At 36.1% G+C, this 27,455-nt stretch overlaps 4 protein-coding genes and 1 non-coding gene across 5 annotated transcripts; 2 read left to right on the forward strand and 3 right to left on the reverse strand.

Moving 5' to 3' along the window:
- Positions 1-2,741: 2,741 nt before the first annotated feature.
- LOC106307006 (cytochrome P450 84A1) lies at positions 2,742-5,429 on the forward strand. The gene is made up of 3 exons (XM_013743832.1): positions 2,742-3,252; positions 3,378-3,808; positions 4,546-5,429. The coding sequence occupies exons 1-3, from the start codon at positions 2,742-2,744 to the stop codon at positions 5,164-5,166; spliced, it is 1,563 nt and encodes a 520-aa protein (XP_013599286.1). The 3' UTR covers positions 5,167-5,429.
- Positions 5,430-10,348: 4,919 nt separating this feature from the next.
- LOC106317591 (transmembrane and coiled-coil domain-containing protein 4) lies at positions 10,349-14,394 on the reverse strand. Its single transcript, XM_013755384.1, has 15 exons — positions 14,016-14,394; positions 13,870-13,951; positions 13,270-13,785; positions 12,923-13,091; positions 12,673-12,825; positions 12,412-12,509; positions 12,171-12,262; positions 11,957-12,027; positions 11,723-11,858; positions 11,498-11,557; positions 11,324-11,406; positions 11,149-11,225; positions 10,957-11,027; positions 10,825-10,882; positions 10,349-10,680 (listed from the first exon to the last, which is right to left on the reverse strand). The coding sequence occupies exons 1-15, from the start codon at positions 14,264-14,266 to the stop codon at positions 10,567-10,569; spliced, it is 2,031 nt and encodes a 676-aa protein (XP_013610838.1). The 5' UTR covers positions 14,267-14,394; the 3' UTR covers positions 10,349-10,566.
- A 126-nt stretch (positions 14,395-14,520) lies between these two features.
- On the reverse strand, positions 14,521-14,593 carry TRNAE-CUC. The gene has a single exon. It is a non-coding gene; the product is annotated as a tRNA-Glu (tRNA).
- A 368-nt stretch (positions 14,594-14,961) lies between these two features.
- LOC106306105 (probable serine protease EDA2) lies at positions 14,962-17,573 on the reverse strand. The gene is made up of 12 exons (XM_013742582.1): positions 17,321-17,573; positions 17,108-17,233; positions 16,876-17,031; positions 16,603-16,788; positions 16,408-16,524; positions 16,273-16,326; positions 16,119-16,190; positions 15,830-16,035; positions 15,652-15,746; positions 15,490-15,564; positions 15,329-15,412; positions 14,962-15,233 (listed from the first exon to the last, which is right to left on the reverse strand). Exons 1-12 carry the CDS (start codon positions 17,486-17,488, stop codon positions 15,118-15,120), a joined length of 1,455 nt encoding a protein of 484 aa, XP_013598036.1. The 5' UTR covers positions 17,489-17,573; the 3' UTR covers positions 14,962-15,117.
- A 159-nt stretch (positions 17,574-17,732) lies between these two features.
- On the forward strand, positions 17,733-21,778 carry LOC106306097 (probable LRR receptor-like serine/threonine-protein kinase At4g36180). The gene is made up of 3 exons (XM_013742570.1): positions 17,733-18,457; positions 18,528-20,786; positions 21,122-21,778. The coding sequence occupies exons 1-3, from the start codon at positions 17,852-17,854 to the stop codon at positions 21,635-21,637; spliced, it is 3,381 nt and encodes a 1,126-aa protein (XP_013598024.1). The 5' UTR covers positions 17,733-17,851; the 3' UTR covers positions 21,638-21,778.
- The last annotated feature ends 5,677 nt before the right edge of the window (positions 21,779-27,455 follow it).

Raw genomic sequence — 27,455 nt, forward strand, 5'->3', positions numbered from 1 at the left:
TATGAGCAAATAATACCATATAATTTTTAAAAACATAGTCATTCTTAAATATTTTTTGAATAAATAATTATTTTTAAATTTAAGCAACTGAAAATAATATTCGTACAATTGTGTGAGTCAAAATCTAGTTTTATTGATGCATGTTATATATTAGTGATGTATGTTTTAGGTAATATTTTAATGATGCACGTTTTTAAAAATCTCCATTATTAAAATTATGCACGTAAGGATAACTTATGAGTTTATTTTTGTTGATTAAATGACATTATGTCCAAATTTATTTAAATATATTCCATTAAGGTAACTGAAAAAGACAAACAATAAAATAGGAAGTTTAAATTCATTTAAGCATATTTCATTAATGTAACTGAAAAGACAAGTAATAAATTATGCAGTTTTATTCGTTTTAGGATATTTCATAAATGCAACTAAAAAAGACAAGAAAAAAAAAAGAATTTAATTAATGAAGTAAGAACATTTTCAAATGGATACTTCTCTTTTAATAATATAGATGTTATTGAGGGAATAATATATTTATACCACCAATTTATTCTAGGTAAACCAAGTAGTCATTAATATCAACAACTATTTTTATAGTCTCACCCTTTCCCTAATTAAAATCCACTAAGTACCAATAGCGATTCATTATATTTCTATAAATGCAAGAATATCCATTAAAATCCGTCTGTATATTATTTATTTCCATATTAAACAAAAATCTTATATATTAAAACAAAAGTCACAATCTGGATTCATGTGTGATTTTTTTAAAATATAGATCCAATGAACCTATTCCTAGAAAGTCATATTACATTTAATCTATAATCTTATCATTTAAATTTTGGATCTACCAGAAACTTTTATTGGACTATCAATAGTTAGATTTAAACAGTGGATGATCTATTGGATTTATAGATAATATAATTAAATAGATATAATTTAATGTTGTAATATTATACCTCTATATGTTAAATACTTAAATATTTGTCTATGTTATTTTTTAAAATTATAAAAATCTTTTTTTTAAATAATAAAAATCATATTATCTAACAATGATTAATCTTTACTACCTTAAACCAATGAAAACAAATTTTAAACTATATAGTTTATTTTAAAAATTAAACAAAAACTAAATGTTTAATTATTTACTCGATAATATAAATCTATGAAGAGAAAAGTTTAATTTCTTAATAACTTTCTAAATTTGTGAAATGTTACAATATCTTTGAATATGACAATACAATAATATTTTACTAATCTTTATATATATAGTTACGATTTTAATAATGAAATAATAATCCGAAAATATATATATATAAGAAGATTCAAATACATGTGAAAGTTTGAAACAATCTATTCAATGAAAAAAAAATACTGTAAACTTATTATGTTTTAAAAATTGATAGACACATATATATTATAATATATATCAATTTAGAATTGAAAACAAAATATTTATATAAAAATAAATGAAAACAAAAACCCGCGCGGTTTAGCGGATCGAGATCTAATCTTATATATTAAAACAGAAGTCAAAACATTGATTCATGTGCGATTTTTTAAAAAATGGACACTCAATAGAAATCAATTATCATTCATTTATTACTAATAATATGGATTAATAATATATCATTCCTAATATAACATCGACTCCTAAAAATTCGGATTGGTTAACAAACTCACCTTGATTCATGTGTGATATTTTAATTTGGATCATCATTTAAATTTTTTATTAAATGTATTTACTTAATGTTAATATATAATCTTTTAACTACTTAAATCATGATATAATTTGATATCTTTTAATTTAAAATATAAATATATATATTTATTTTTTTTAACAAAATGTGTTGAAAAACATTATAACAATATCTTAATTATCAAAAATTGTATATAAATATTTTTACTAATTTTGTAATTAGTAATGAAATTAATGTTATTATACATTAATATATATACTCAGTTATCTTTTATAAACATTATATTTAACTATTTTTACTATTTTATAGTTATATCTAACATTTTAAAATAAAATATTGTATTTAACTAAATATGATAAAATTATTTTAAACTGATAAATTAATATATTTTATTTTCACAAACATTAAAAAATTTATGCTAGAAATATAATATGTTGGTAGAACGGGTTAACATTAGTAAATTAGATAATTCATGTATAAAATTAACTTATCTTAAATTTTTATATATTTATAGTTATTATCTTAAATGAATAAACATAAAAAATATTGATAAAAGAAATCTAGCGCTTTGAATTACGGATCATGATCATAATAATTGAATAAAAATAATTTTAAAATATATATAATAAAAAATACCAAATATATGTGATGATTTGAAATAATCAACTAACTTACAGCATAAAAACTATCAAATTTTTATATTTAAAATAATTATATATAAACATTTAAATATATATGTAAGTAACTTAAAAAATATATTCTAATTATGTAATATATATATAAACATGAAAATTAATACCCGCATAGTTGTGCGGATCCAAATCTAGTAATAATTAAAAAGAGGTGTATGTATACATATATATGTGTCACGAAAATGAAGTTCCCATATAAAATTAGAAATATGCAATAAGTGGGACCACACTTTGATTATAAAACCAACCTTTCGTAACACATCCCAAAATGGCGAACTTTGCCTGATCAATTCCTGAGACCTTCCACAAACAATAGAAAAAACATTTCCCAGAAAAAAGAAAAACTAATATGGAGTCTTCTATATCACAAACACTAAGCCAAGTATTAGATCCCACCACGGGTATTCTCATCGTTGTCTCACTTTTCATCTTCATCGGCCTCATCACACGGGGACGAAGGCCTCCGTACCCACCCGGTCCACGTGGTTGGCCCATCATAGGCAATATGTCAATGATGGACCAACTCACTCACCGTGGTTTAGCCAACTTAGCTAAAAAGTACGGTGGCTTGTGCCATCTCCGCATGGGATTTCTCCACATGTACGCCGTTTCCTCGCCAGACGTGGCTAGGCAAGTCCTTCAAGTCCAGGACAGCGTCTTCTCAAACCGACCAGCAACTATAGCTATAAGCTATTTGACTTATGACCGAGCCGACATGGCGTTTGCTCACTACGGACCGTTTTGGAGACAGATGAGGAAAGTTTGTGTCATGAAGGTGTTTAGCCGTAAACGAGCCGAGTCATGGGCTTCTGTTCGTGATGAAGTGGACAGAATGATCCGGTCGGTTTCTAGTAACGTTGGTAAGTTCGTCACTCTCTATGTGCGGTTAAATATTTTAAAAGTGAACAATCATTTTTGTTAGTTTATTATGCATTTGTTTTCTGTGATATATGTGTATTTTAATAGTCAACCAAAAATATCGTAGGTAAGTCTATCAACGTTGGTGAGCAAATTTTTGCACTGACCCGAAACATAACTTACCGGGCAGCGTTCGGGTCAGCATGTGAAAAGGGACAAGACGAGTTCATAAGAATTTTACAAGAGTTCTCTAAGCTTTTTGGAGCCTTCAACGTAGCGGATTTCATACCGTATTTCGGGTGGATCGATCCTCAGGGAATAAACAAGCGGCTCGTGAAGGCCCGTAATGACCTAGACGGATTTATTGACGATATCATCGATGAACACATAAAGAAGAAAGAGAATCAAAACAGTATTGATGCTGGAGATGTTGTTGATACCGATATGGTTGATGATCTTCTTGCTTTTTACAGTGAAGAGGCGAAATTAGTGAGCGAGACAGCGGATCTTCAGAACTCCATCAAACTTACCCGTGACAATATCAAAGCAATCATCATGGTAAATATTTTTCACGAGGCACTAGTAACAGTCATTATTCTTAATGCGTTACGTCATAAAACTCATCTATTAAACCGGTTGTTTTCTCTGCACGTATATATTTTCTGTTTTTACAAGTAGTCTAATATAATATTAGAGAACTTGCGTATGCAGTCGTTTTATTGATAGTAGAAAAATACAAAGGTTTTACGTATATCACACGTAAATAAAATCACCGTATTGGAAAACATACTATAAGAACATGATTATAGAGAGGTTCTTGGGGTGAAGTTTTTAGCGGAATATAAGACCATGATTATCCCTAAGGGTTTCTTAACAATTTTTTTTTTACACATCTTTTATCTAAATAAAAAAAAAAATTAAAAAACATACCAATCGCGGGTCGTCGCGTATCGGTGGGACCCGCGAACAGTCCACCAAACTCATCACAATCGATCCTTATCCTGCATCTTTTGTGACCGTTTTTTAAACTTTTTGTGGGCCCCAGGGCTAAGAAACACTTACAAAACTACCGATATTTATGCTCTAAGAATCCGTCTCTTAACTTTTAACTAAAAAAATTATAAAAAAATTAAGAACTAGTTCTTAAATAAGAGTTTTAAGAGACGGTTTTTATCGTTTTTGATTAAAAATTAATAGATGAGTTTCTTATATTTCGCTAAGAACTCCACCCTAAGAATCTCCAGGTAATCATGCTCTAACGTCATGTGAATTGACTTATTTTACTTTTTCGATAGGACGTTATGTTTGGAGGAACGGAAACGGTAGCGTCAGCGATAGAGTGGGCATTGACTGAGTTATTACGGAGCCCAGAGGATCTAAAACGAGTCCAACAAGAACTCGCTGAAGTTGTCGGACTTGACCGACGTGTGGAAGAATCAGACATCGAGAAGTTGACTTTTCTGAAATGCACACTCAAAGAAACCCTAAGGCTACACCCACCGATCCCACTCCTCCTCCACGAAACCGCAGAGGACACTGAGATCGACGGTTACTTCGTTCCCAAGAAATCTCGCGTTATGATCAACGCGTTTGCGATTGGACGCGACAAGAACTCTTGGGTTGATCCCGAAACGTTTAGACCGTCGAGGTTTTTGGAACCGGGCGTACCAGATTTCAAAGGGAGTAACTTCGAGTTTATACCATTCGGGTCGGGTCGTCGGTCGTGCCCGGGTATGCAGCTCGGGTTATACGCGCTTGAACTAGCCGTGGCCCATATATTACATTGCTTCACGTGGAAATTACCTGATGGCATGAAACCAAGCGAGCTTGATATGAGCGACGTGTTTGGTCTGACGGCTCCTAAAGCCACGCGTCTCTACGCTGTCCCGAGCACGCGCCTTATTTGTTCTGTTTAAGTTATGGTTCGAAGCACGTGGCGGGTGAAATGAAAGGTGGTTGGTATGGTTGATGGTTCTTGAAAGTGGTGTGAGAAGTCAAACGAAGCCCTGAAAATTTGTTGATGTTATATAATATATGTTTATGTATTTGTTGTGTACACACGTGTGTTCTGGATGAAACATAAAGTGGCTCTTTGTTTCGTTTTTCATCTTCTTTTGTGGGAATTTTTTCCTTGCATGAAATGTAAACGCTGAAAAATAAGATTTTTTTTTACAACTAATTTGCATATTACAAAAGTATACTAATGATCCAAGGATTTTGCAAACATAAGCATTTCCATCACTATGAGTCCAGAAAAGAGTTTGGCAACCGGTGAACTAAGTGAAAACTCATCAACTTTACTATTTGAGGAACCTAATGTTAGAGAAATTTGGAGGCGATAGCTTTCAATTTTTAGTTTTGAAAAGCCAATTATTTTCGTGTAGTTTTTTAAAAAGTCAGATCACTTGATAGAAAAAGTTAAATTCTAAACTCTTCACGTATTTTCTTATTTAATTTTATTTTGTTAAGGTCGCGTCTTCTCTATTGAAAAGTTTTATAGTATATCTTATATACTCATTCATATGGAAAAACATTGTAGTCTTTATTGAAAACGCACCTATCATTTATGTATCATGAATGTATGTGTTGATTACTTAATTTTAACACCATCGACGATCAGATTTCTAGATGGATGGCAAAATCCATGTTTAAACTACTCACTTAAAAAATAATGTAACAACCAGAATGCATCAAGTACTAAACGATCCCTACTTCAACTACCTTGACGAAATCAATAAATTACAATTACTTAGATTTTTCGTAGCTACACGTAGCACATTCATTAACATATATGTAGTACTATACGTGGACTATCGAATATCACAAAATAATTGCAAACATATGGTTATCAGTATTAAATATGCCCCCTGAAAAATATTCAATCATATAGAAAATCTCCGAAAGATAAGAAAATGACAAATTTATAGACAAGCTACAAGCTGTGAATTATGAAGCAGTCATCGCTAATATTAGCTCAAAGCCAAACCTAACATTTAAGGCTTGAATATCTAAGCCATAGCTTTGTAAAGAAGTTTGTTCGAGTAGGGTTTGTCATTGTCTTCTAGATAAGACACACATTTTAAATTAAAATAAATAATATATTATAAGTAGAATTATTATAAAGTATAATATTATTTACCTCATTAAAACCTTTTTACTGCTGACAAATTTTTTTTTTTTACTACTATTATTAATCATAATAACGCAATGTAAATAAAATTAATTTTAAATGTATAGAACAAGAAGTTTATATAATATATTATAAGAATATTATTATAAACTATAATTTTATTCGACTCATAAAATTATATTTATAATTTATATAATTTTTTAAAAAATTACTAATATTATTAATCATAACAACACACTGTAAATAAAATTAATTTTAAATGTATAGAAAAATAAGTTTATATAATATTATGTCAATTTATACTACATAATTTTTACTTATCATATCATAAAGAACTAAATTCTAAAGTGTTAATGAAAATGAATAGATTGTTTACTATTTTAAAATTAACTAATGTTTTATTTACTAGCAATTCATAATATGAATTTTAAAGACAATGGATATATCTATACGTTGTTTGGAAAAAGTAAACTTAAAGATGAAAATATAATGGAAAGAAATAAGGAAAGATAAAAGCCAGTTCAAACAAAAAAAATTAAGAAAATATAGATAAAAAAAATAAGTATGGAAAAAGGTAAAAATAATAAAACTAAAGCTTGTAAATTGCCACACAGAACTTAAATTAAATTCACATAAAATAATTTGTGAGTAGATCGAACTCTCAACACTGGAGCCAGACGGGAGCACTTTTACCAACGAAGCTACAAAAAATTACTAGAACAACTCTAACTGACAAAAATTAAAAAGTAGTCGGAACACGTGCCCCCGTAGCTTACACTGTAGATCCGCTCCTGGCAGTACCACCAAAAATTGAGAAGGCGCTTAATTTTTGACTTTTAAAGCATTTCCAACCCAACTCCAATTTTTACTCTAAAATGAAATAAAAGTAGATATAAAACAATAATTGGCGGTGCCTCCTTGACTTCACATTATTTCGTGGTGGAAGGATAAGAAAATGACAAATTTATAGACAAGCTACAAGCTGTGAATTATGAAGCAGTCATCGCTAATATTAGCTCCAAGCCAAACCTAACATTTAAGGCTTGAATATCTAAGCCATAGCTTTGTAAAGAAGTTGGTTCGAGTAGGGTTTGTCATTGTCTTCTAGATAAGACAGCTTCTCGACCCATCTCCTATTCAAGTTCAAGTTATATATATACTGTTATAGCAGTACCACCAAAAATTGAGAATGCTCTTAATTTGTGGATTTTAAAGCATCTCTAACCCAACTCCAACTTTTACTTTAAAATTGAATAAAAATAGATATAAAATAATAAATGCTTTAACCCAATTTCATATCTCACTCCATAATAAAGTTTATTTTATTTATGGAGTAATCTACTTTTTTTTAGTTCATTTATTCTATTAAAAAGTAAGAAATGAAGTGGAGTTAGAGTATTTTTACTCCTTATTTATTTTTACTCTGTTTTTTTAAAAAAATAGGTTGTAAAAAAAAAAAAAAAATAGAGTTTTACTTTCGGGGTGATGCTTTTAATCATTTTTCTGAAAGATTCTTACTTGTGATTGTGGGGGACAATTCAGTCACGTGACCCCATTTCCATTAAAGATTTGTTGGACAACCATGCTAACATTTCATAAAATACAGGAATGGATGGTTTTTAATACTCCCTCCGTTTAAACTATACGATGTTTTAGAATGTTTATGTTGTTTCAAAATATATGATGTTTTAAAATTTTAAGGTTAATTTTAACTTTATTGTAAACTATTTAACCAGTAATCTTTTATGCTCTTTTTTATAATTGGTTGAATGATTTTAAAACTATATTTTTGAAAGTGTTTTTCAGAAGAATATAATTTTTTTTAATCTTTATACAGTAAACCAAAACATACTATATTATGAAATGGATGGAGTATATTTTACTGAAACAAACAAGGCGATGCATGTGTTTTATTCATTTACTGTTGATTGATTCTGATTTGGATGGACCACGAGAGCGGTGAAGAAAATAACATTGACACCATGGACATCTCTCAAGTTATTTGTACACCCTTTCCAAATTTTAATAAAATATTCAATATAGTGAAATAGTTTTTAAATATGCATAAACCCTGATTTATAAACTTTTCTAAAGAAAAAAAATTGCTTGCAAATTGGGACTATGCTCAGTTTGAAAAGGCATGACAAATTTAATATGACCTTGAAAGGTAAAAACCTCGAACTTCTACTCACTTTTTCAGACGTACAAATACAAACAGAGTCCACGTTTAAAACTTTCAGATTTCAGTTTTTCGCCTTAATAATAGAGGAAACAAGAAGCCACGGTAGCTAAAAGAGACAATACGGTCAGAGAAAACGGTAACATGTGGTGGTGGATTCAGCACGACGACGCTGTAAAATAATAACAACGCATAAGTTGTCGTCTTTCCCCGGCGTTGAAGAACGTTCAAACAAAGACGATAGTAATTAACAAACAAACAAAACAAAAGAAACCCATAATGTCTACGTATAATTAATTGCTTACTTTTTGTTCTTGTCAGCAGTTCAAACATGTGATATATATGATAAAGGAAAAAGGTCCCGTATTATTTTTCTCATGTACGAATATGTTAGAATCTCAGTCTTCTTATTCATATTATCTGATGATTGTCAAATTTGGAGTTTGAACATTTATATGAAATCACTATATACCTGCGTTTTCTTGTCAAATTCCGATTTGCTACGTTGTCCATAGGTATGAGGAGTGACCATCCACCATATTGTGTCACATAGTCACTGTAATGTTGAGATCGAGAGGTAAATGTTCTTATATATGATGGACTAGCTCTATCTCAAAATTTTCTCCTCTGATCATCACACCTTACACCAATCTGAAAATAATTGTTGACCTCTCAATTATTTTTGTGTTGAAAGTGATCTGACAACCTTTCTGAAAACAATCTGTTAATTATTCACTTGAAAATGAATCTTTTTTCATCATCTGATGAATGAATTATGAATTGCCTAATTGAAAGACCGGATAAAGTGATGGCTTAAGATATTTTAGATGTCTAAAATATTTAATTTCAACCAGCTTCATCATTTTTTAATAATTTCTAAGTTTACTAACCAATTATATTATTTTTATTAGTTGACAGATATTTGGAATAAAACTACCTAACTAATATTTTCGAAAGAAACAATACAGATGATTAGTCTGGTTCCAATTTTTTTAATCAAAGTCTACCACATAACTCTATTGTTGTCTTGCGCAGATTGCAAAATAAGAAGGCAAAACTCTCTATTCTCATATCTATATAATAAGAAAATACATTGCACCTTGTTTACATCAAAATGTGGGAACAAAAACTTATACCTGTTTAAATTAATTGGATGTTTAAATTACTAATTAAATTATAAAATTAAAATAATATATTAAATATCTGTTTTGTATGATATGTTATTATTCACAACTCACAAGTGATAAAATTTATATTATTTTATTTTCATAAAATTTTATATTATAATATATTAGTTATTATAATTTATGAATAATAAACTGTTGATTATTTATTATTTATATATTGTAATTGTCTAAAAAATTTATAAAATAGTTGTCGCGGTTTTATGAGGTTCATCCCCTAAACATATTCATGACAGTTATATGCAAATATTAAAGATATTGACAAATTTATAGCAAACTCGATGAGTTGTTATCAAGGCTGAAATTACTTTTACAAATGTGACAATAGAAACATATAAACAAACTTTGTTTTAGTTTATCGTTAGATTCACGATGTAATATATAGAACATGACACGAATATTGGTTTAAATTTATTTAATCCAGCTCTATATTTGTCATAGTTAATAAACATTATTATCTTCTTCTTTTTTGTCAACTAAACATTATTTATCTATTGATTGTAATACACGTTTACTCCATTTTTTTTAAATGTCTCAATAACAAAAGGTTCGAAAGTTTTCATTTTATTTTCATCAGAATCAAATTTTCAGAGAACGTTCAACGCTTGAAAAAACATTTCATAAAGATAATTACAAAACAATCATCAGAGAATCAAATTTTCAGTTTGGCTTTCTACAAAAGGAAACAAGAACGTTCAACGCAAGACAGTGGATTTAAAACGTTTCATACAAAATAATTACAAAACAGAAGCTGTCGACGAATGCCACAAACAAACATGTAAAGTTTAGTGAAAGTGTGAAACGTATCTAATTTGGTTTTCGTTTAGAGAGTGTCTCGAAAAACAGGGTAATAAGTGTCAATTTCGAGCCTCTCTAGGATTTGCTGAGTCTTCCATAGATATGAAGAGTGACCTTCCACCATATCGGTTACATCCACCTGTAAAATGTTGAAATCAAGAGGTGAAATAATACTAATTAACAATTGAAACTTTACAATTATCGAAAACGATCTCACATCTTTTTATTATTTGTAATATAACAATCAGCTAGTAATGAATTTTTTTTGAAAGAGATAGCTTACATTTTCGATTCCAGGGACGCAAATGGGTTGTATTCCGGCTAACCCTTGGGATAATAGACTGTGGAAGCAACGGAGTTAGGTAGGGTAAATAAAAACTGAAATAATGCAAGTGTTATTATGTAATGAATGTACCTTGCGCGGAAGGCAACACCGAGGGTCCAATCATTTGTTGCATATACATTGATGAATCTTCCAGCTACCATCTACCAAAAAGGACCGCATAAAATATTAAATATAAGAACTCATTCAATAGATTCGATTCTATGGGTGTGAGATGTTGATACTATAGTAAGGTAATGAACTCAAAACAGAGTTTAATTTTACCTTTCTTACGTCTCGCCAGTTTTCGTTATTGATTGAAATGGGTGCTCCAAGAATAACAACTCTTTCCACTAGTTCAGCTGCCACGTTAGATGTGTGGAAACCAACCTCACATTAAACAAAACATAGATTCGATATTTTAATGCAATCTTCTCGAATAAAACACATAGGAAACTACCGTTTTGTTCTGTTTCGGCCAGAGTCTGGAGGCATTTGAAGATGACACGCGCACCAAGCGAGAATCCCACGAGAGTAATGGGTCTGATATCACATAATTCGAAGCATAAATCATATACATATAGATTTAACTTTTAATAACTTCATTTACTTGCATCAGCGATGAACTCTTTACCTATTTCCTTGCAAGCCTTTTTGTAGCACTTCAGCTAGAAGTTTTCCCGCTTTATCCGACCTAAACAAATTGGATTATAGTAGCCATTAGCCACAGGTTTACTTAGAATGCAAATACCAACACGCAGGTTTCAAAAGATTTGGTCATTAGTTGGAAATGCGATGTGTAAATGGTGCATCACTTTCATAGAACGACTACCTAGCTTGCTAGGGAAGGAGGTGTTACCTATCAATAGCAATACTCCATTTGCTATCTATGAAATCTGCAGCTACTAAGATTGTCGCTGGCCATGCCAATGCCAATAAAAGAGAGCTCAGAACAGTGTGCATTGCTCCTTGTTTCATCAATTCCATGGCCAGTCCTGCAGGAAATCATCATATTGATATCACAATTTTTCCTTAGAAAATTGACATTGTTGTCACATTAACATGGTTGTTTAGTAGGATGAAAACCAATTACTTGAAGTAAGCCAATCCTGAATTGCAGTGCTCACTAAGATAAGATTCTTGGACTCCCATTGCAGCGTGTACCTGAAATAGTAAAGACCATACATTACGAAGCAGATATAGCACAATTCTTGAGAAGCAGACACAAACAACTGATGCAAGGAGCAGCTCGAGATATTAAATCCTGATTTCTATTTACTATACAAAAGTTTGAGCAGACGACATACCTCTCCAAACTACTAGTTAACCCTTGCCATGGTTTCACAAAATCTTCTTCTTCAAAAACAACACCAGCAACCAAGACTTCCACTGCTAGCCGCTGTTACAATGATTTTCACATATCTTTCACATCAGTCAAAAACGGAAAAACTAATTATCAAATAAAGGAGGGAGAGGAGACACAACCAATTTCTGATACTCTCAAAATGCACACAAAGATCTAGTAGCCAATTGAAAATAAGCACTCACTCCTTGATTATGATTTTCGCCAATAGCTTTGAATTCAAACTCCTCAAGATCCCCAATCCTCCTTGCCATCTTAGTCCCTGTGAGACCAGCTCCAGCAGCTGGATACGAAAACATTTTTAAAAGCAAGCATTAGTGACGCTGTAGACGCTCCCTCACAAAGAATTGATACATTCGTGAGGATGAAAGAGAAGCCAAAAAAACTAGTGGCTAATTGTATGCACACAAATACGACAAAAAGTGAACTGATCTACACTTATTCACCTCCAAATGATGCTGCAACCGCAACCGAGCCAGCAACAGTTCCAGCAGCACTAGCCGCAGCAGCAAACCCACCAGCTCCGATCACCGGCACCAGTGTGCCCAGTGTTGGTGCCAGTGCACCAAACCCCGCAGCAATAGCTGGAGCAGCCAATCCTGTTTAATACAACCATGAAAACGAAATTAGGTAACCAAAACAAAATGCGCTTATATCAAGAAAGAAAGTTACAGGTTCAGGTTGAATTTTCCGTACCACCAGTGATGGCCATCAAAGTTCCCCCAGTTAAAGCAGCGGCACCAATGATGCCTCCACGCTTCCACTTAGCCCATGTACTCGAAGAAGATGCAGCATCCTGACCATTCATTTCAGCAGATTTCTGAAGGGCCATGGCAGAGCATGCCACCATTGTCTCAATTGCTTCCTAGAAATTGAAGATCCAAATATATTATAATAATGAAACTAAATACGAAATTCTCATAAAACAAAACAATTGCCAAAACAAGAAGCACCGGAACCTACAGCAGTGCTAATTCCATATCAACGATGATACTATGTAAAAGTAAGAAACTTTACAATAAGGAAGAAGTAAATATACGAACCACTTTAATCCACTCAATGTTAAACCAGGTGGCGAGTAAACGGAGAGCAACGCGGTGACGAGCATCATATCCTTTTCTACGGCGAGTACATTTCTTAACCTCTTGATACTTATCCGACAAGCAAGCAGAGAGCAGCTCATAAAGAACATTGATCTTCCTCTGATGGCTAAGCAATATCAAATCCTCGACAGATTTATCATCTTCAACAACCTCAGGGTTGTGGCTTCCATCTCTAATCACTACACCCGCTTCAAGACTCTCTCTTTCAGCAGCAGCATCCGACTCCTCCTTATCGTTAACCTTATCCTTCTCCACAGCTTTCGATTTAACCTCGGGAACAGCGTACTTCTCCCGGCACTCGTTTTCGTATTCCTGATGCTTCTCCTTCTTAGCATCTATAGATAAAGAGCTCCGAATGCTATGAACCATAGCGTCAGCAGCTTTAGCTAAGGCCATCTCCTGCTCCACCATTTCGACGGAAGCTTCACTCGCTTCTTCTGAGAGTAGCCTCGTGAACTAACATAACGAATAAAAAAAAGAAGTTAATGAGCCTTCACTTAATCAAAACGGTACCGGATCGATTGCGAGAATTAGCCATACCGCACCGATGTGATGCTTAGCCGGAGAAGAGTTAGCAGTCTCCTCGAGACCAAGCCAAGCTGATGAATCAATATCGAGACATCTGTAAATAGAAATGAATTATCAGAAACCAATTCCAGAATCGACGACGACGACGATAAGATCACCTGAAAACGGGACGGAGAAGGCCCGACGTCTCGTGTACCCAGAGGTTAGGGTCATCGGAGACGGAATCGCCGCTACTGCAATTGCTTCTCCGTTCCTCGGAACGATCACACTCTTCGTCGTCGTCTAGCGCAGCGGGGATCCCCAGCGGCTGAGTCTGGTTGATTTGCGCTTGGTTTAGCGCGATCGCGAACAACGCGCCGGCAGCGTATCTCTGCGTCGGAGTCAAATTCGACGTAGCTTCTTCCACCATGGCGCGGGAAAAAGGTAAACCGTTCTCTTCTTCACCGATCAGCTGAACAGAGAAGTTAGATCACCGTCAGATTTTGAAATCGCCGAGGAAGATGAACCCGTGACTAACGTTGAATGAGTCAATCCTTCGTTTTGATTTTTTTTTTCCCGGGTCAAATAGCGACGAGACATCTGTCTTCACTCTGTTGACTCATCATACGAAACGACGTCGTTAGTGGTCATCTCCGAAAAAATTAAATCGCCATTTAAAAAACACTCCGTTGCCGGGACTCGAACCTGGGTCTCTCGGGTGAGAGCCGAGTATCCTGACCAGCTAGACTACAACGGATTGGTGTTCTTTCAGTTTATGTATATCTGATGTACCTAAAATAGCAAAGATAGTAAAGTCTTGTTCGTTTGGTTGCCGCAGGTTTCGGCGTCAGCATCAGCGTCAATGAGGACAGTTGTTGTTTGTTTCGCAGACGCTGACGCTGCCGCAGCCGCATACTATATCGCGACCGCAGATTTTATCGGCATCAGTCGCAGGACGCGGCGTTCGGACACGGCGTCAGACGCAGTTTCCTGCGTCAACGAAACGAACAAGAGTTGACGCAGCCGCTGCCGCCGGTACCTGCGGCAACCAAACGAACAGCCCTTAAGTAAGCACACGTTGGCTCTAATGGTTGATAGACCTTGAACGGTTCAACCTATCTTCGATGAGTTAACCACAAGCAGAGGTTTCATATATAAAAGTTTGAAACGTGCATAGGAGATTGAATGTACATGAATACAAGTTTGTAACATTCATATGATGTTTTGTTTATCTTCTGAACAGAAACGTGATCGTCGACTATGCGTGTGAGGTGTGCGACTCTAGATGGAACTTCGAAGCACTCCACGGCACTCAGAGAGCCACAAGTCCATGTGTTCTATTATATGTTGCCTCACTTTATTCACAGCATCTGGCGAACTGCAGTTCTTGGAATCACCTGAAAATAAGAAACGATACAAAAAGTTGTTTTAAGTACCGTCTTTACTTGCAGTTTAAGCATCTGAAAGAATGAGAGGCTGGTAATATATATACCTTCGATGATCAATGGAGACTGAGGGCATCCTCGAAGATCACTTCCATGGCCACAGTTGTGACAAGTGATGATGTAAGAAGGCACTGTGTCGTCGAGCACTAACTTGTTAATGCTACTTAACGTCAAGAATCAATGTTGAACAAAGTAAATGGAGACTTACGGTCAGGAGATGAGGTCTGTTTGGATGCATGACGCCATGGATCTTGTGACCCATTCGTGAAAACAATTTTCGTAGCTGCAAAAATTGAGAACACCACGACCCAAATAAGCTGTCGGAATGTCCTAAAGGAACAAGAAGAGCATTCATCTCAGTGTTACATACCAGCAATTCTATCACCTCCATAGTACAGGTTTGTTGCATCGACTTCAGGATAAACACCTTTACCAAACAGAGTCTTGCATAGATCCAAATGATACCTTTTAAAAAAAAATCACCAAGAAAAATGTAAACGGGATGATGAACTGAAACGTTACACAAGAGTTTGTGGCTGTGTGTTTACTCTGTGTTGACTTGATGAGACCGGATGCTATCGTTTGCAGGTGCCACCTGGAAATACGCCACTTCAGTGCAAACTTGGAACCACCACAGACGATCTGCGCTCTCTGGGGTGATCGCAGTATCTAGCAGATGCTTCCTGCTATATGTTTTAGCGCTTAACCCAAAAACTCCGAAGCAATACTCTCTAACGTATTTAGCATATGCTTCCTGGATTGATACATATTCAAAATAATGTGTCACACATATCCACAATAATAAAGGATCTGTGATCATATAAAAGGGGAAGTTACCACTAAATCACCACCGCTCTTCTTGGCATCCACCATAGGAACACATAACTTATCTGGGTTTCCGTATTGGAACTACCAAATTGTAAAAATAAAATATTTAAAAACTAGAAACAAAATGAGAATCATATAGATGAACATGTATGTATATTATTACCGCCATGACTTGTGCATCCGCTACGAAGTATAAGAAATCACCATCAACATCAAGCTGCAGATTTTCAGAGACTTAATCAGATTCGGAGACAAGAGTTTTTACTTCTTGGATTCAAGAGAAAGAAGAAAGCTAGACCTCGGTGGAATTGAAGAGAGCTTTCAGAGCCTTATTATTTACTTTAAGCGCTAGTTCCACGAGTTTATTAGTCTCTTGTAGTGCAGCTTTACATTCCGGTCCAGCTGACTCACCTATCTGCTCATTGAGTCACAATAATCTTGATTCCATACTCTATATGGAAAAGACACATGTCTTGTAAGGAAGGTTTTTCACCTGTTTGTCAAATTCAGGAAACTCGTAGACAGCACGAACAACTGCAGAGCTAGCGAGGCTTCCACAAGTCAAATGAGGGAACTTTAGGCGGAACCAAGCGCTCAAAGCTCCAGAGTAAGACGCTCCGAAGAAGAACCAAGGATTATCAACCTTCCCAGTTCTATTCAGCTTAACATTCAAATATTCCTGCATCCACAGGAAAATCTCAAACACCATGCTCATTGAATTACAGACACACCCTCTATATAGCACAAAAACAACAAGAAAACTTGCCTGGTAATATCCACGAAAAGCAGCTAAATCGGAAAGGGCTTGTTTAGATGAAAGATACTTGAGATTCTCAGTGGCTAATGAGTTAAAAGGTGAGCTTTTTCCATAGTAACGATGCTCGAGTGAAACAACACCTGCGTCGAACTTCTTCGCTAACACCTAAAGAAAATTTCAGAAACTATCGATGTTAAATCAATCAAAGGAGTAGTCTTTACAGAGAAAAAAAAACTCTTACACTTATATAATCATTTGGTATTCCATAGCAAGGGCCTTCGCCGCAGATCATCAGAAATATAGGTCCATCAGGAACTCGTAAATGATCTAGATATTCATAGTATCTCTGTCTGAATCTGCGATGGTCCTGTAATGTAAAAAAAAAAAACATAACTATTTATAGAACACACAGAATCTAAAAAAAGTATCCCTCTAAACGGATTAGATTGATTACATATGGAGAGAAGTGGTCAAGGGTTTGATTGAACCAGAGCTCATCTCTCGTCAAGTACTTTCCGCTTTCGGACAAACCATGAGAGATCCTACGGGGTTGTACTAATCCATGGGACAAGCTCAAGAAGTATGACAAGAGCATCAGAAAGCCTATCGCCGTCGTCGCCATTTCTCGCCGTGAAAAATTCTATCGCCGAAAGTTTAAAAGCAAGTGGACGAAAATAAAAATAATTATTATTTTTTTATTTCTGTATTTAATTTAGCTTGCAAGGACGACAATAATGATTAGAAAAATTGTTTCCGGAATCTGTGACAAAAAAAAAACATTATTTTATACGCATGGATTATTGTGCGGACTTCAAATGGATTTCAAATGATTTTAAAGAAAAACAAATTTTATATATTCTTGTTGTTTGCAACTTTCTTATTTAAAAGACTTGAACTTCACTCTCTCTTCAAAGAAACCACACTCATGGCGACACTTCTTCTCTCACCTTCTTCAAGCTAGTGTTTCATTTCGTTCATTACAACCATGATGAGGAGAAGATCCATTTTCTTCCTTCTCCTTATCTTCCACGCGCTGTTACTCTCACGCGCCGATGATTCTCATTCCAACCCCGAGATCGACGCACTCACTGCGTTTAAGCTCAACCTCCACGACCCACTCGGTGCGTTAACCTCATGGGACCCCTCGACCCCCTCGGCTCCCTGCGACTGGCGCGGCGTCTTCTGCACCAACCGCCGCGTCACTGAGATCCGTCTTCCCCGTCTCCAGCTCTCCGGAAGAATCTCCGACCGTATCTCCGACCTCCGCATGCTTCGTAAGCTCTCTCTCCGGTCAAACTCCTTCAACGGAACCATCCCTCCTTCGCTCGCCTTCTGCACGCGCCTACTCTCCGTCTTCCTCCAGTACAACTCCCTCACCGGAAAACTCCCCCCGGGGTTGAAGAATCTCACCGAGCTAGAAGTCTTCAACGTCGCGGGAAACCGTCTCTCCGGAGAGATCTCAGGCCCTTTATTACCGTTAAGTCTCAAGTGTCTCGACGTCTCCTCAAACGTCTTCACTGGTCAGATACCGAGTGGACTCGCTAACTTGACTCAGCTCCAGCTTCTCAACCTCTCGTATAATCAATTAAATGTAAGTCGATTGATTCATTTATATATTACTTAACTTTCCTTCTTATAACCGATGTGGGATCTTGTAACAGGGTGCGATTCCTGCGAGCCTCGGCAAGCTTCAGAGTCTTGAGTATCTCTGGCTAGACTTCAACCTCTTGCAAGGGACGTTACCTTCTGCTTTATCCAACTGCTCCTCAATCGTTCACCTGAGCGCGTCGGAGAACGCTATCGGCGGCGTGATTCCCGCCGCGTTCGGCGCTCTTCCCAACCTCGAAGTCATCGCTCTCAGCAACAACAACCTCTCCGGTACCGTCCCCTTCTCTCTCCTCTGCAACACTTCGCTAACGATCGTTCGGTTGGGATCCAATGCCTTCTCCGACGTCGTGAGGCCTGAGACGGTTAACTGTCGTAGTTCCGGTTTACAAGTCTTGGATCTCAGTGAGAATCGAATCTCCGGGCGTTTTCCGATGTGGTTGACGAGCATCGTATCCTTAACGAATCTTGATGTTTCTGGAAATGTATTTTCCGGCGAGATTCCGGCGGAGATCGGTGGCTTGAAGTTGTTGGAAGAGCTCAAGTTGGCTAATAACTCTCTTAACGGTGAGATCCCGGTTGAGATTAAGCAATGCGGTTCGTTAGGGGTGCTAGATTTGGAAGGAAACCGGTTAACCGGTTTAGTTCCTGAGTTTCTAGGCTACATGAAGGCTTTAAAGGTTTTGTCTCTAGGAAGAAACAGCTTCTCAGGCTACGTTCCTTCGTCTATGGTCAACCTCCAGCAGCTTGACCGGTTAGACTTGGGTGAAAACGATTTGAACGGGAGCTTTCCGGTGGAGTTGATGGCGTTAACGAACTTATCCGACCTGGATCTGAGCGGAAACCGGTTTACCGGGGAGGTTCCGGTTAGTATCAGCAACTTGAGTAACCTCAGTTTTTTAAACTTGAGTGGGAATGAGTTCTCTGGTGAGATACCGGCTAGTGTGGGGAATCTGTTTAAGCTAACGTCTCTTGATTTAAGCAAACAGAACATGTCCGGGGAGATTCCGGTTGAGCTCTCCGGTTTACCCAACTTGCAAGTGATTGCGTTGCAGGAGAATAACTTCTCCGGTCTTGTCCCTGAAGGGTTTAGCAGCTTGGTGAGTTTACGGTATGTGAACTTGAGCTCCAACTCGTTCTCCGGTGAGATACCGCAGACTTTCGGGTTTCTTCGGGTGCTGGTGGCGCTCTCGCTGTCGGATAATCACATCTCCGGGTCTATACCGCCTGAAGTTGGAAACTGCTCTGCTCTTGAGATTCTCGAGTTGAGATCAAACCGGTTAACGGGGAATATTCCGGTTGATCTCTCGAGACTTTCTCGTTTGAAAGTGATGGACTTGGGTCGGAACAACTTGTCAGGTGAGATCTCACCAATGAGCTCGTCTCTCCAGTCGCTGTCACTTGACCACAATCATCTCTCGGGAGTCATACCTGAGTCTTTCTCTCGGCTATCAAACTTGTCAAGGCTTGATCTCTCTGTTAACAACTTAACCGGGGAGATTCCACCTCTTATTGCAACTAACTTGGTGTACTTTAATGTCTCGAACAACAATCTCAAAGGAGAGATTCCACCTTCTTTCACCAACCCCTCAGACTTCTCAGGCAACGCGGAGCTATGCGGCAAGCCGTTGAACCGAAAATGCGAAGGCAGCACGGCGGAGGAGAGGAAGAAGAGGAGGAAAATGATTCTGATGATAGTCACGGCTGCGATAGGCGCTTGTCTCTTAACGCTCTTCTGCTGCTTCTACATCTACACACTCTTGCGCTGGAGAAAGAAGCTGAAACAACAGTCTGCAACGGGGGAGAAGAAACGGAGTCCCGGTAGAACAAGCGCGGGGAGCAGAGTACGCAGCAGCACGAGCCGGTCGAGCACGGAGAACGGAGAGCCGAAGCTGGTGATGTTCAACAACAAGATCACTCTAGCTGAGACAATAGAAGCGACGAGACAGTTCGATGAAGAGAACGTTCTCAGCAGAACCAAATACGGTTTGCTATTCAAAGCTAATTACAACGATGGTATGGTTCTTTCGATCCGCCGCTTACCTAATGGCTCTCTCTTGAACGAGAACTTGTTCAAGAAAGAAGCTGAGGTTCTCGGGAAAGTCAAGCACAGGAACATCACTGTCCTTAGAGGCTACTACGCCGGTCCACCGGATCTGAGGCTCTTGGTGTATGACTACATGCCTAATGGTAATTTATCTACTCTGCTTCAAGAAGCTTCTCACCAAGATGGTCATGTCCTGAACTGGCCAATGCGTCACCTCATTGCTCTTGGGATCGCTCGAGGACTCGGTTTCCTCCATCAATCCAACATGGTAACAACATCTAACGTCTGTTAAGCTTTTCAATAATTTTTTAAAAAATATCCACAATTTAATTACTTTTACGCCTAAAACTTAAAGCATAATTAGGATTTGTATTTGAATTTTAGTAATTTTTAACATTTTATGAATATTTTCGATTTAAATGAACATTGTTTGAGTATTAAAATGATCACAAATTTAATTTATAAGCAAAAAATTAGTTTAGGTAATAAACCGGGTAAAAAAAATTGAGTGATAAAAGAAATTTAGTTGGCTTATTTTTATGGAATTTTTCTTAATTTATCTCTATACCTTAAGTATTTTCTTATGTATGTTACATCAAATAGGTTCATGGTGATATAAAGCCACAGAATGTACTCTTCGACGCCGACTTCGAAGCCCATTTATCCGACTTCGGGCTTGACCGTCTCACGGTTCGATCCCCTTCAAGAACAGCAGTCACATCAGCCACCATAGGGACGTTAGGCTACGTTTCTCCAGAAGCTACATTGTCCGGAGAGATCACAAGAGAATCCGACATCTACAGCTTCGGCATTGTCCTACTCGAAATCCTAACCGGGAAGAGACCGGTGATGTTCACACAAGACGAGGATATAGTGAAATGGGTTAAGAAACAGCTTCAGAGAGGTCAAGTCACAGAGCTGCTAGAGCCAGGTCTGCTGGAACTAGACCCGGAATCGTCTGAATGGGAAGAGTTCTTGTTAGGTATCAAAGTCGGACTTCTTTGTACGGCCACGGATCCTCTTGACCGACCAACAATGTCTGATATTGTGTTCATGTTAGAAGGTTGTCGTGTTGGTCCTGACGTTACTTCCTCCGCCGATCAACCCTCACCGGCCTAACCGCTTTTTATTTATTTTCTTTCCTGATTTAAATTCTTAGTAAGAAAAAAACAAGAACTAATATTTTAAAAATTCAGCATTATTATTACATTATTTGTCGGTCTTTGGACCTTCTTTAATGTCTTTGTTGGAGATTACGAAGTCTTTGTTTGTTGTTTTCGGTTACATGGCCCAGTAGAGATTTTGAATATATCACTTTTGTGTTTAGTCAACGTAATTACAGCACCCGGGTTTTAAGCATGTGGGACCCTCTTCAGCCGAAGTTATGTTTTCGCGCCAAAGTGTTTGGTTTGGTTTGGGTGATTAATGATTATTACGAACAAAAATGGAAAATAAAAACATCATTAAACCAATAATTATAGTGTTTAGGGAAAAAACAAATCATTAATGCGCGGCTGATTTTTAAATTTTGGTTTAAACAAAGCTATGATACTCGATTTGTGGGGTGATAAGATTGAGAAATGAGAAGGAGACAAGAGAGCAGGAAGATTGGTGGGAGTGGGGCCTGTTCTTTGTCACGTGCCAATAGTTTGCAGATACTGAATATGACCGTTGAGCCACTGATGCCATCACGTGCTTACAGTTTCGTACACCTGGCATTATTTGACTCTGTTACGGTCAGTCTTGCACGTGGAAAGTCGACTGTCGAAGTTCATGTGGACCTTTGTTTCATCTGAAACAGAGCAAAAGGCTCTTATTTTTCAAAATTCAGTTACACTTTCTTTGAGTTGGATTCGTATATACAATACAATACCACCCAATCGTTTGAAGTAATTACCTGACAAGTGACAATACTTGAAACATACTGTCATATATGATTCTTTTTCGGATCACTTTGGTATGGTTTGAGACGGACTGCTCGGACTTAGTGGATATGATTACAAACCCGATGGACTGGCCAGCTTTTGCGACAGAGATCGAGGTGTTTCATAGGTTACCTGAAGACTTCGAGGATGTGCGACTGTCTCATATTCTTCGAAGTCGGAATGGCCGGTAGACAGATTAGCAAAAGATGCAAGAACCAGATGTTATATTTTTTCCCATATAGATCAGACCCGGACATATGGAAATGCTCCTCGGAGGATTGGTTCGTCTGTTCTCCACTTGATCTAGCTTAGATGGGTAGACGACAAAAAAATATATATGATTCTTTTTCAAAATTTCTTACAGTAGTATAAACCAAAGAAATTGATTTTACAATAAAAATTGGTTTTGAATCTCTTGATGATTTAATCTGGGTCAAAGAAGTCCACCATTAATTCACTATGATTTTCGATGGGCTTAGCTCTGCATGGTTCCTACAAAGCAAAAGGCTCTTCTAACATTTGAAACCCCAAATCACTGACGAGCGAGCCCTATTGCGGTCTTATAGGACTAATGGACCCAAAGCTGGGTCGAATCTCAGGTCCTTCATTCAAAAATTTAGCGGCTCTGTAGAAGATTCTATGAACTCATAGTCTAATGGAGTAATACCAGTTACAGAATATAACAAGTTTCAAGTGTATAACTAATGAGGCTCTGTAGAAGATTCTATGAACTCATAGTCTAATGGAGTATTACCAGTTACAGAATATAACAATTTGCATTTCACTTGGAAAATGTAAAGAAGTTTAAAACAGTATTCGCACACACGTTTCTTTTCCAGCCAATGATTTTTTTCCTTCACCAAGGTATATATATATATATATATCCAAACTATAGTTTGAAACCTACTGTATTTTTATTAAGAAAATAATTATCACGTACGTGCGACATCCGCAGTTACCAGTAATTATACACATTTCCTTGCTTCATGATCAGTAGTAAATTTCAAGTTCATTGCACCAATCTATTAACGATTGGTGTATTTTTCCACTAATTAAGAACTTAATTATTTGCAGAACGACATGATAACTATTTTTGTAATAATACCTTTTATTATATTTTGCATCAATTATAAAAATCTATTTTAAGATACTAACAACATTTTTTTTGGGTGTAATACTAACAAAGTTAATGAACCAATCACCCATCCTCAAGAAGCCTCTCTCAAATGTCAAATGGTAAAGTCTGATTTTTTTTTTTTTATCAAACAAGCATTGCATTAGCTAGAAGGGTTCTACCTACCATGAAGGGGGTTTCTTACAAACTGAGCGAGAGTTGATTTTGCCACAGAATCAGCCTCTGAATTAAAGTTTCGAGAAATGAAAGCAAAGGAAATGACATCAAAATAGGACATAAAGTGATAGATATCCAACATGATACCGAACAGTTCAGGTTGACACCCTCTCGTCTTCAACAGATTGATCAGAGATAAGGAATCGGATAGAACCGCCAAGGATCGGACGTTTGAATAAAACGCAAGAGCAACCGCTTGGTGAACAGCAATGACTTCGGCCATGAGAGCTGATGATACGTGACTATGGGAATCAGATATGGTGGGGAGACTAAAAGCTACATCACCGCTGAAGATTACTCCAATACCGCACTTCCCTGAGCTACTGTCCCAAGCCGCATCCACTTTGCATATTAGGACTCCGGTCTGCACAGGCGGTGGAGGACAAGGGGAGCGTTGATGTGGGCTAATTGAGCATGGGTTGTTAGATGATGACACTCTTGTACTATTTTGCGCTACACTCCACTCCTTGGCGTCTTTAATGCTCTTAAGTGCAATTTCTTGAGCTGTGAAGACCCTGTTCTCAAAGACAAGTTTATTTCGAGCTTTCCACAAGTTCCACATAACCCAAGGCCACAACGGAGAAGTTAATCCTGTCGGAGGCAATGGGAGAAAGTTACTGCCTTGTTTTATCAATTCCGAGACTGAAGGAAGTAGGCTTGAAGGTGTATGTTGTGTCGGAATGAGTCGCCACACTTCCTCTGCTATTGGGCACGTAAGAAAAACGTGAAGGTCATCTTCATGTACTCCACAGGTTTTACAGTTGAAGCTTGGAACTCCTCTCTTCTCAAGGTTGGAGCTAACTGGGATGGCTTTCCTCATCATCCGCCATAGGAAGTCTTTGAGTTTCGGCACCGTTTTCACATTCCAAATGTGATAACCCGTTGACTGGCTGATTCCCTAAATGTAGGGGTTTTTTCTCAGTATTCCCATCCCATAGCCTGTCTTTGTAGAGTAGATGCCTGATTTTTCCGGTAACCATAACAGAGTATCATCCACTGGTGTTGAGCTAGTTTTTATTTGCAAAATAGTATCCTCATACTGAGGTAAAAGAACTCTGATCTTGTCCAGTTCCCATTTGTTTGTTAACGGGCAGAGCAGGTCGCTAACCATTAGAGATTGATTTTCGAAGGTGACTGGACCTATCGGTTGAGAAAGGGGTAAAGTCTGAATTTATCCTTTTTTAACGTTTTGTAAACTCTTTCAATAAATTTTTTATTATGAAAGAATTTTTTTTTCGTGTGTTCGTTTTAAGAATTTTTTTTTTCGTGTGTTTGTTTTTGTAAAAATATATACATTCTAATTAAGGGGTGTGTTGGTCGTCTAGTCTTTCAGATCCTAGAAACATGTTAGAAGATCGTTTATTTTCTTGGGGTCGACTCTAACTATCTAGCTCTTGCTGATTTATGACCAATTATATATATATGGTCTTGATTCTTAAACACTGACTTCTACGCCACAAAGTTTCAGAAAACATTACACCGATTATTTGTATTCTATTCACAAGAGACGTTTTACTCCAATGAAAAGAATAATAGCAGAAATAAGAAATGAAATGACTTTATTCTTCTTATTTTTTCATAAAGTTAGGAAATGGTGAATAGCTAAACAATACCAATAATAACATGTACTTTTAAGTTTTAACCTCACATCATTTGGAATCAGTGTACATTTGATTATATTAGTCGTCCTTTATTTAATCATCCTAATGTCAAAAGTTATCTGGTTCAAATGGCTTGCAAAGAACATTGAAGTGTTTGCTGTTGTCAAATCCATCAATGACATTGTAGCTTTTACTATATTCTCATCCATTATTATTACTAACATTCATACGATTGTAGCACATTCTTATCATATATAATGATCAATCATCGTCTCTTTTTCTTCACGATTTCAAAATGTAGTCTATTATTGGGTATTTACAGTCGTATAAGCATATCATGTAACTAGCTAGTGTCAGTCGTAGCTGATCATCAGTTGTATACTTTTTTTTTGAAAAAATCTATACAATAGCAAAAGAAACATACTAGTCTTATCGGAAAGTTTGTTGTTGTTAAGGTCCGATTTAATTTAAGGAGAAAATCATGCGTTTATAAATTAAAACAATAAGCCGAACCGTAATTAATACATTTCCTCATTAACTAAACCAATAAGGCAAACTCTTTCGTGCTTGCAAGTGGGATAAAAATCATATATTTGAATTTGTTAAGGAATTTCAACAAGTTGTAAAAACATAAAATGCGAAATGTAGCAACGAAGCTTGTGGATTACACTTCTAGAATAACATAATGAAAGTACTATACATAGATATATATTATGCGTCCCCGTTTTGTGTATAACGCATTATGTTAGTGGGAGGACGCAAAAAGTAATGAGTGAGTCTCAAGATTGTTGTGTGATTAGAAAGAGCTATTTACAAGTTCAAAAATCACATGTGACTTATACAAAATCAATAGTTCTTTGATCACATATACGTGAATAAATTGTTACCGCTTGGCGATCTCTGTAGTATGTCTATTATAGGCTCAGGCTGGTATTTCATTGAAAATGATTTCTTAGCAGACGACATTTTAAAATGATTTCTTAGCAGACGACAAAAAAGAAGAAGATCCCGATTTCTAATATTTCTCCAAAAACCAAATACATTTATCACATAATAAATAGAGTATTGAAAACCTAACTGTACTTAGATATACAGATAGAAAATCACTTCTATATATCCCATTTAAATTTCTAAACACAAATCTTGTTTTCAATTTTTTTCTTTACGTTTTCATTTTTCATAATAGCACTCAAAAACCTGCTAATGAGTGCATATTTATACTAATTAATATCCATATAATCAAGTAGCTTTTGTTAGATATTAAATAAATGACTGGTGATTATCAAATTTATGTAGCGATAAGTTCAAAATTGTTTTATATTTCCTAGATAAGTTAAAATTTGGTTATGTTTTACTAGTTCCTATTAATTAGTTCGATAGTGACTGTGATCATGTCGATCTTAAACTATCAACTAAGATATACAAAGTTCATTTTCTGAACATTAGTATAAACTCTTTTTTAACGACACATTAATATAAACTTAAACTTACTTTTCGGCACTCACGAGTTCACAATTTAAACTGATTATTTTTCATCTCAAATTCAGCACTAGATAATTTTTCTTTATCATTATAACTATCTCATGCTAAGTGCAAGTGACTGATCTCTGGGACGGCAGTTTACAATAATGACTTGTTTGATTAAGCTTATAATATGTAGTTAGTTATCCTGTTTTCAGTGATAACTATCCAAAAAAGTGATAACTATCCAAAGGTAAAAATTTTCGACATACCAAATAAAAAAACAACAAAGGTACACATATTCAAGTTCTAAATCCATAAATATGTTATATGTATTGAATTAAAGTTGATGACTCTACAAAATGGATATATATGATCCAATAAAATGCATAAACACGCACAATGATTTATTCTCAAATGATCTTTAAAAGCATCTGGACTAAATTTTATTGTTACAACTTCCAACTCACAAGGGTGTAGATGATCTTAAGTGTGTCCCACTAGAACCTTCTCTTTTGCCGGTCACGCCGACCTCTCCTCTCTCTCTCTCTCTCTCTCTTTTAGAAATAAAATTTCTAGTATAATGTTTAGTTCTTAAC

The sequence above is a fragment of the Brassica oleracea genome, chromosome C1 (assembly GCF_000695525.1).
Source record: "Brassica oleracea var. oleracea cultivar TO1000 chromosome C1, BOL, whole genome shotgun sequence".
Classification (NCBI taxonomy): domain Eukaryota; kingdom Viridiplantae; phylum Streptophyta; class Magnoliopsida; order Brassicales; family Brassicaceae; genus Brassica; species Brassica oleracea.